The sequence below is a fragment of the Euphorbia lathyris genome, chromosome 3 (genome assembly GCF_963576675.1).
Source record: "Euphorbia lathyris chromosome 3, ddEupLath1.1, whole genome shotgun sequence".
NCBI lineage: Eukaryota > Viridiplantae > Streptophyta > Magnoliopsida > Malpighiales > Euphorbiaceae > Euphorbia > Euphorbia lathyris.
The window spans coordinates 16,674,742-16,684,978 of record NC_088912.1 but is presented as its reverse complement, the minus strand read 5'-3'; the positions used below and the strand labels follow the sequence as shown (position 1 = coordinate 16,684,978).

The window sequence follows — 10,237 nt, the reverse complement described above, 5'->3', positions numbered from 1 at the left end:
TTGAGTTCGTAGAGTTCAGACACATTTTTAGAGAGCAGAATCGTGTTGCTGATCGCTTGGCGGCTGCGGGCCATGAAGGGACGTTAGGCGTTACTACCCTTCCTGTTTCCCCTAGTTTCATCTCCCATCTTCTCTTAGAAGATAGGATTGGGGTTAGCTTCCCTAGGCTAATTCCTGGGTAGTTTGTTGTTGTTCGTTTTTCTTTTCCTTTTCTACCAAAAAAAAAAAATAAACTTTTATATGTAAGATAAAAATGCTCTAAAATCTTATAAATATGATTTAAAAAAACAGTGGGATCAATTTACCCTCACTAATATAGATACAGAGATTTTTGTTTAAAAAATTATAGTGCTGAACTTGAAAAGATTTTTTAATTCTATTAAATTATGTTCAAATATTTTTATTTTGTCCAATTGAATGAAAGATTATTCTATAAAAAAAAATGAAAGATTACTTTTAAAATATAAAAGCTTATTAATCATTGTGCCAATCATATTTTTTTTTATGGAAATGCCAATCATATTAATATCTACACTACACAGTACAAAATGAATAATAGAAAGGAACAAAAACAATAATAAGAGTAGGAAAGGTAAACCAATATTCTCCACTAAAATATTAAGGACCTAATTGCAATATCACAAATATTATTATCAATTTCCACTAAATATAAAGGACCTAATTGCAATATAGTAAAATTTGCTAATTTGACAGAATCTTGGTCCATTCACGTGACCAAGCAATCATATTAAGAACCTATGAATTACCCTGTACATGGATTAATCTAAAATAATAATAATAAAAAAATACTAACACAATAACACCGGTAACTTCCGAATCGCCGATTACCGTAAGAAATCCATAAATTTCAGCCACGGGGAACTACCTTTGCCGGCTTTCTCCACTTCGTTTGAGCAAGAAGAAGTTGCTGCGGATATAGAACCACCGCGGGAAGAAATTCCGGTCTCGATTCCATTTCCACCGTCCACCGCCGATTTTTTGGGGCATAAGAAAAAGTTCCTCGATCCCAGCGTTATTAACTTTTCCTCTCTGTTTAAACCTGTCCACCACAAAAAGGATTTCAAATTCCGTCAATCTTTACCGTACACGCGTGTCTCTCGAATAACGTATTGAACACAATTTTTTATCCGAAGGATTGAAGGAAGGATTTAGGAGATGAACTTACTTTCTAAGCTGAACTGCGAGTAATGGAGATCAAATCTGGAAGGATCGACAGAAATAATCGGACGGCGGCCTTCCTTTGTATATTGCCGGATTGCCGCAGAAATAAGATCTCCGACGGTGGAATCCGGCGACATCAGAACTTGCACGGCTCCAACGCTTCCTTGTATTGTCACGTTTAATAGCAGTTTCGTTAACTTCGGCGGCGCCTCCGCGGTGGACGACAGTGATCTACCTCCGAGCAAGTTGGGCAACGTACTTGGCCGCCTCATCACCCTTGCCTCTGGTGCTTCCGTCGGTATTCTCCCGTGAAATGACGACGCTCTATTATTTAATTTGTTCTTCCGATTCTTCTCCGATTCATGTCCACGACGGTTACTCTTTGGTGTCGTCGGCGTAGTCGTCGGCATATCGAATATCAAGTAATAATGAGTATATCGCAAAATAATGATACAAATTACAAAAGATATCTGATTATCTTCAATTCAATAGAGAAAAATACAGAACGGAAAATAAAAAAAAAAACCGTCTCCTTCTGTTCTAATACGCTGGCTTGTAGTGGTCGGTTAGGTTACCTCAAACGGCGAAAGCGGAAGAATCGGGGACGGGGGAAACCGAGAGCAGGAGATGAGCTGCGGCGGCTCTCAGGTTTCCGGTATCCAGCAGAGACCATAACCTGTTAGATACTACTGTGCAAATAATTTGAAAAACTAGAGGAAAAAAGAAATGTTGAAAAGAAAGCGGATATGGAAGTTATGAACTCAGCTCAGCAAGCTGGTAGACGTTTATATGGAGAGGAAATTAGGTGCGCAGGATAAGAAAGTGGCCCGAATTTTCATGAAGAATACCGGCTATATCCGGTTTCATATACTTAAATAATTATATTTGTTGGTTTCGGTTGGATAATTATAATTTTTGAAACTGTTATTAGAAAAGAAAAATTGTTTATGTTTTGTTACTTTAATATTTTTTGTTTGACTAAGCATCCGAGTCTTGATATGTTTAATTTTTATTTAATTAAATTAATAATATTTTAATTGGATAATTTTGTTTCAATTTTTTTTTTTGTTGGTTAACCAAATTAACTCGAAGTATGATAGAGATTCTTTGTTTACCTACTTTTCAGTTTCTATTTGTCACTAATTTAAAACGAAGAGTTTGGTTAGAATTTTTTTATTTATTTTTTATACATGTAAAATAGTTTTTTACAAAACTAATGAATTTCGGTAAAGACTATGGTTACTTTGTTTTTAACAAAGTAACCCTTACTTTATATATTTTTATCATTGAATTAATTTTATACTCCATCATTCAATGGTGAAAACACACTAAATAATGATACTTTGTCAAAAACAAAGTAACCATAGAAGACACCATGAATTTCTATTTTTAAACAAAATAGTTTTTTTCAACGGTAAACAGCAAATAACAGATAAATCAAACGGGTTTTGATACACTAAATCGGTCAACTTATTTGTGAAAATGGTTTATAGAACTCCGACAATCGAGTCAGTAAGAGTTAGATAGAAAGAGAGAAAGCATATCTCATTTAAAGTGTTATCTAGCTTCCTTATATAGATTTTGGATGAACGGAAATTTCATAATACTTCTGAGCATTGTTAGCTTTCTAAATCAAGTTAAGTGGATGAACGGGTTACTCGATTTCAGATTCTGGGCACATACAAGATATGCTTTAAGTGAGCTAGTCCATGGAATAGGCCTTACGTGATTGTTTCGTTGGGGTTGGACTTAAATACCACATCAATAAATAAGACAATATTAAACTCGATTTTAAACTATGTAGTTTATTATAAATTAACATTGACTTAAATAATTAAAGAATCTCAACTCATATTATATGCCTAAAGTTCTCTTAGGTTTCTTCCTCCCGCGCCCGCCGCCGCCCGGCCCGCGCCGCGAGTTTAATTGAAAGAAAGAATCTTAAATAAATTAATGTTGACTTAAATAATTAAAGAAAAACACATGATTTTTTTTATAGTTTATTCGATTTTTCGATTCGTTTTATTTGTATAAGAAAGGTAATCAATTTAAATAATATAGAACAACTGGTTTAAGAATTTAAGATTTTTCTATACCGAATGTGAAGTTTGAACTCTCACTCTTTAGTTAAGGATGAAAAAGCCTTATTATTTGACCACATTTGAATTTGATATATCTTATAGTCTCTATAATATTAATTATTTATTTAATTATTAAATTATGATTAAATTTCTATTAATTATAGCTTAAGGGGTTTGATTGTAATTTTAATATTTTTAAGAGTTAATTGATTTTCAAGATATAATTGAAGGGTCATATCAACCTTACGCCAATTATATATAGGTGTTCGCTATGGTTACTTTGTTTTTTACAAAGTACCGTTACTTTGTGTGGTTTTTACCATTGGATTAATTTTATGCTCTATCATCTAATGGTGAAAACCACACTAAGTAACGGTACTTTGTAAAAAACAAAATAACCATAGCGGGCACCATTATAATTATATATATATATATATAATAATATGTCTCGATACATTTAACTAGATTGAACAGAAAAAATAATTTATTAAAAACAATTTTAAAGTCCAATATAAAATTCTAAAAATACATTAATTCTAGATAATAGAGTCAAGCGCCGACTTGGACTGTAATTGACCGGCTTTTGCCGGTGAGCCAAGGGGCATGGTGTCTCTGAGAGTGGAGGTAGTGACGTGAGAGAAGATGTAAGTTCGGTACTCCGGGATACGTGTAAGACATCTGCGGTATGATTAGGTTTGTTTGGTTGATTTAAAATGATTTATAGTATAAGAATCGGTGAGACGTCACGTAGAAAATTATTGCTCTCTAAAAGACGGCGGATTTGTAGGTTATGGTCACCGGACTCTCACGTGGCCGTTGTCATTCGGTTAGTATTTGATAAAGGATTATCATTTATCCCTCCAACTATAATATATAAATATTAAAGGATAAATAATTATAAAGTGTTAACATAATAGTAGGTTTATTATAATTAACTTTTTTTTTGTCCTTCCAATTATTTTTATAGATGAAAATTTAAATTGTCCCTATTAATCGTTAAAAATGTATTTTTATTCTTTTAAATTTTTATTTTTTAATGTCTTTAAACGAACATTAAATATTAATAAAATTTAAAAAATCATATATTTTTCTTCATTTATAAAATTTATTGGAGATAAATAAATATTACTTTTTACAATTTATATAGTTTGCTCCTATTTTGATAATTTTTGAAATATTTTTCATTCATTTTTTTAGTCAATAAATTTTAAACTACTAAATTAAAGTTATATAATCATATACAATTTAATAAATTAGTTACTCAATATTGTAGAGATTATGTGGGAAAAAGGAGAAAAATAGATGTTTTATTAAAACATATAGTAAAGGGTAATTTTGGTATTTTGAAATTTATTTGGTATAGTTTAACCATTGATTCAAACATAAGTATTAAGGAGTTGATGAAAACAAAAACAAACAGAGGAACTATATAATTATTTCTAAAAACAGAAAGACTGACTAGTGTATTAAGTAAAATCCAGGAACCTTTGATAACTTGCCGGATTTGATGGGATGATCCTCGTCGTAGTTACCTGCAAAACAAAACCGGAGACAGGATCTCCGGGAAAACTCTCCGACGATCAAGTCAGTTTTGTGCGGAATTTAGTAGATCGATAATCGTATTGAGGAAAAAAAATGTGAACCTTTCTCCCTTGGCTTTCTTATTTCTTTTATAAGTCTTTCTAGGTAACCGCCGAGGGCGGTTACCCTTTCTGTGCCACGTCCTCCACGTAGTCACAAACGTGGTCCCGTTTCTCTGAGTGGGTGGTTTAGTACCTTGTTGGGATTTCGGGGCGGTTAGCCCTTTCCCTTATTAGGAGCCCATTTAATCTTGAACCATGGGCTTAAGTTTGGGATGGGCCCGTGCTTATGATTCAGCTCAGTTGGTTTCACGAATCATCACATGCCTCCCCTCTAGTTTAGCAAGAGCCCTTTAGGGTCTTTTCATATGTCTTAGACAACTCTCCATCTTCATCTGGGTATTCAAAATTCGAAAGTAGTTCGTTCGTTTTCTGTCATTTCCTCTCCGGCATCAACCCTTTTGCGTTCGTTCTTCTCTGCATTCTTTCTCACATGTAAGTTTCCCTTTCTGTAACTCGTAACTCGTTCAACCATTTTTTCTTTTATTTCTGTTCGTTTCCTTCACCGATATGTCGAACCCTGAACTTGATTTCGCACCCTTCGACGAAAATTACGATCGCGAGGTGTCTCACGAGGTTGATGAGATGGTTGATGAAGCTTCAACTAGCTCTCCTAGGTCCGATTCTCATCCTGCCGATTTTCTCCATCTAGCGAATACGACTGATGAGGGCCTAGGTTTCGACCCCAAGAAGTTGATTCCACCACCTGTCCCCACTCCCCGTTTATTATCGAAGAAGGATAGGTCGGGAAGCCTAGTTTGCCGCGAGACGATTGACGACTTGCGGGAGCAGTATCCTTGGCTTCAAGGCCTGGAAACAAGCATTCCCGGGGAAAATAGAGGACCCGGCGACTTCCCGAAGGGGTATTTTACCATTTTTGTCGCTCAAATTATCTGCGGTTTCACGTATCCGCTGGCAGATGAGATTGCTTCCATCCTTGGAGGTTATGGAATCGCACCCGGGCAACTGCATCCCAATGGATGGGCCGACTTGACTCTGGACAAGTTTTTGGCGGATTGTCTGGAGGTTCCCTTCTCGCTCAAGATTTTCTCCAAGCTTCATCATTTCAAAAGTTTGGGGGAGTATTTTACTTTCATCCGACAGAGCGGTTACTACGGCTTTGATGAGAAGTCGAATAAAATCCGCGAGTGGGACAGGTCTTATTTCTTCATCAAGTTCCACGAAGGGAATCCGAACTTTCTTCGTTGCTGGGGCCGACCTAATGTAAAGAGTTTGAACATATGATCAGCTATTGTAAAATTCTTGAAGAGTACTCCTCCTTTTGTATGGACATATGATCAGGCATTCCATATGCTAAGGAGCCGAGTAGCGATTGCCTACCGCGAGGAAGATCGCGTCGTTTATATCCCTTATCGCGTTTTCGTACAAGGTACTATTAGCTTATTTCCTAGTTGATGATTTTTCTTAACCCTTTGCAGGGGTGACCCTTTATCCCAACTCGCTGCAGATCGGGAAGCGAAAGCCTTGGCGAGGAGGAAGAGGCGATTGGCGGGAACAACCTCTGTTGCAGGGGCGAATGCTCCTGTGGGGGCGACTCCTTCTGTTGAGGCGGCTTCCCCCACAATTGCTTCCGTTTCACAAGGCCCTGCTTCTACTTCTGAGGACCTTCTCTTAAATAGGAAGCGGAAGAGTAATGCGGATACGGAGTCTTCTCGCCCCAGGAAGAAAAACACCTCCGTATCCTTGACTGTTGGTGGTACACCCATATCCACCCCATCCAAAGAAAAGGGCAGTACTCCATTTCACGAGGTATCATGATTTACTCACTCTTTTTGTGTTGTTTATTTTCCTTTATCAGTTATTTGTTGTTCTCCTGATCCCTTTCTTTATGTATTCGCAGCCAATTCCTGACATTAGCGGGTGGTGGACTAGGACCTTTGGTAAAGCCGTGAGCTTTTCCTGTAAGGACATTGTTTCTTCCATATGCAATGTCCTTGGGCGACTCCCCTCTGCTTCTCGCGTGCGCGAACATGTGCCGCTTCCAACTGCCATGGAGGGCATTGAGAAGCGTGCTATAGAGGTATATTGCTTTCTACTCATGTTCCATCCCTCAAATGCATGTCTCCATTCGCTCTTTTTATTCACGTATTGTCCTATATGCAGATTATCAATTTCACGGAGGGTGCCCTCTGCAGGGATGCTGAACGAGCTAGAGAGCTGGAAAGCCTTGGTACTGAATTGGCGACTCAGAAGTCGCTTTTTGATGATGTCCAAGGCAAAGTAAAAGTCCTTGAAGGTGCTTGTCAGAAGGCCATCAGCGAGAAGGAGGAAGCTCTCAAATCCCTCCAGGCTAAGTCCGATGAGCTTCAGAAGGCCATTGATGATCTGAATTCGTCCAAGGAAGCTTTGGAGATGCAAAAGAGGAGGGCCGAGGAGATCACAGTTGAAGATGGTGCTCGCATCTATTGGTATGGAGAGCGGATTCATGCGGCTTATGAGCATGGACATCCAGATCGTGTACTTAATCGCCCCAAGGTTCCCATTCCTGAAAAGGATTTAGCTGAAAAATGGGACAAGTTGGAGGCCGAGGATGCCGATATGGATGAGGTACTTCTCCTAGATTGGCAGAGTTTTCATGACTCTCCAATTAGCTGTGAGATCCCAAATCAGAACGTAGAAGGAGGGGCACCACAAGATGTTTCTCACGTTGAACAAGTAGTACCTCACTCTGATGCGGTTACTGATCTGATTGTTGGGGATTCGCTTGAAGCAGATCACCCTACTAGAGAAGATGAAGGAGCCGCTGAAGGCGAATGGGGCAATAGAGGCGAAGGAGAAGGAACTGTAGTATAATTTTATTTATATCTGAACTGTTGTATGTAACAAACTGCCAGTATATATATCAATCGAGCGACTTTGCTTTCTTCACCTGCCGCTTTTCATATATGTGCAATCGCTGTTTTATTCTTCGTTGCCTTAATGCCGGTTATTTTCGTATGCGACCCTTGCCTTTTGCCGACTTCATACTTGTAATTTTTCGTAGTTAGTTTTGTTTTTATTAGGGTGGCCAGACCCTTTTTGCAATTTTTGAGTACTCGTTTATTCGCTTAATTTTATGCCTTATAATTTTTCTTTCAAATAATCATAAGGTTAACCATAAGGTTTTGCGAATGATGCGTAATCATGCATCCGCCTTTCTTTTGTAGGCAACACATTTATGTGTTTAAGGTCAACCATAAGGTTTTACGAATGATGCGTAATCATGCATCCGCCTTTCTTTTGTAGGCAAGACATTTATGTGTTTAAGGTTAACCATAAGGTTTTACGAATGATGCGTAATCATGCATCCGCCTTTCTGTTGTAGACAACACATTTATGTGTTTAAGTTTATCAGTTTCAAAAGGACCCGCATTCAATTGTAACATATTGAATAATTGTAACCGTTGTAATGTCTTTATTTTGCTATTGAAGAAAAAAGACTTTTCATTACATGGATACATAAACTGTGTGGGATCCAAGCCTCATTAAAACCTTTTATCAGAAAACCCAGTGGGAAAAAACTCATAAAAGGAAAAAGAGTACTCGTCATTTCCCTGAACTACTTGGCCTGTTTATATAGGCGTAGATTCTCTAGATTCCAGGTGCGCGGGAGCTTTTTGCCGCTCATTTCTTCTATTTCAAAAGTTGATGGTCCCAACTTCTTGGATACCCTGTAAGGTCCGATCCAGTTGACGCCTAATTTGCCTTTGCCTTCTCTGGACTGTATTTTATCTGCTTTTTTCAAGACCAAGTCGCTCTCATTGATTATCACCTTTCCGAACAAAATTACCCCTAGATTGGGTTTGATTTTGATGGCGCCGATTGTCCGAAGTGGATCTAGCCGCATCTCTTTCTCGCCGGGTCTGAGCTTTATGTTCCCTGTTAACATCATCCACTTCCATGAATTCCTTTGCTATCTTCATGAGTTCGGCCACTGTGCGTGGCTTGTTGCGGATGATTTCCTCCCGCATGCTCCAATCCGTGGTTCCATCCGCCATTATGTTGCGAATGCTCACGATATCTGGGTTCTGCAACCGCACCAGAATATCATTGAATGCTACAACAAATTCCCTTAGGGAATTATAATTTCTCTGTTTGATCTCTTTCAGCTGCCTATCCGTCACATCTGACGCTTTACAGCCCACGAACTTTGCACAGAAATCACGACTGTACTGAGTCCAGTTGTGAATAGATTCAGTAGGTAGAGACCGAAACCAATCGGATGCTGCTCCGCCCAAAGTGGTCGAGAACAATCGACAAATTATGCTTTCACTTGCTCTTGCAACATCTATTAACTCTCTATAGTTACTGACATGCGCCTCAGGGTCAGAATTTGGATCCCCATAGTATTTAGGTATCGCCGGCGCTTTTATTCTGTGATCTTCCAATTCAGTATTGGGTTCCCGCCGAACTTCTTCCATCCGCTGCTGGTGAATTCTGGGTGATATCCACCTGCCATATTGTGCCGACACTTGTTCTCGCTGTGGGTCTAACCGCTGTCCAGTCATAGGATCAAAATTCCAAGTGTGCTCCCGCCCAGACACATTCGCTCCAGATGTCATCAACTCTGAATGTCTGTGGACAAAAAGCTCCGTTTGTTGTAGCGAAAAAATTCCTTGCATTCCTGACATCGATTGGGATGTTTGCCAGGTCGGATGGACCGTCATATTAGGATCTTGGTGCGAGTAGTTGCCTGGATGGCTACGTAAAATTCTTGAAGAGTACTCCTCCTTTTGTATGGACATATGATCAGGCATTCCATATGCTAAGGAGCCGAGTAGCGATTGCCTACCGCGAGGAAGATCGCGTCGTTTATATCCCTTATCGCGTTTTCGTACAAGGTACTATTAGCTTATTTCCTAGTTGATGATTTTTCTTAACCCTTTGCAGGGGTGACCCTTTATCCCAACTCGCTGCAGATCGGGAAGCGAAAGCCTTGGCGAGGAGGAAGAGGCGATTGGCGGGAACAACCTCTGTTGCAGGGGCGAATGCTCCTGTGGGGGCGACTCCTTCTGTTGAGGCGGCTTCCCCCACAATTGCTTCCGTTTCACAAGGCCCTGCTTCTACTTCTGAGGACCTTCTCTTAAATAGGAAGCGGAAGAGTAATGCGGATACGGAGTCTTCTCGCCCCAGGAAGAAAAACACCTCCGTATCCTTGACTGTTGGTGGTACACCCATATCCACCCCATCCAAAGAAAAGGGCAGTACTCCATTTCACGAGGTATCATGATTTACTCACTCTTTTTGTGTTGTTTATTTTCCTTTATCAGTTATTTGTTGTTCTCCTGATCCCTTTCTTTATGTATTCGCAGCCAATTCCTGACATTAGCGGGT

General features: G+C 39.0%; 1 protein-coding gene across 1 annotated transcript; it reads right to left on the bottom strand.

Annotated features, from left to right (window-relative positions):
* Window positions 1–584: 584 nt before the first annotated feature.
* LOC136223493 (uncharacterized) lies at window positions 585–1,948 on the bottom strand. Its single transcript, XM_066011520.1, has 2 exons — window positions 1,187–1,948; window positions 585–1,060 (listed from the first exon to the last, which is right to left on the bottom strand). The coding sequence occupies exons 1-2, from the start codon at window positions 1,590–1,592 to the stop codon at window positions 846–848; spliced, it is 621 nt and encodes a 206-aa protein (XP_065867592.1). The 5' UTR covers window positions 1,593–1,948; the 3' UTR covers window positions 585–845.
* Between the last annotated feature and the right edge of the window lie 8,289 nt (window positions 1,949–10,237).

Excerpts from the sequence above, each read along its gene's own strand:
- LOC136223493 (XM_066011520.1), bottom strand. The coding sequence starts at position 1,592 with ATGCCGACGACTACGCCGACGACACCAAAGAGTAACCGTCGTGGACAT. Across the intron at positions 1,061-1,186 it reads CTCGCAGTTCAGCTTAGAAA|GTTTAAACAGAGAGGAAAAG; the intron begins GTAAGTTCATCT and ends TGTGGTGGACAG.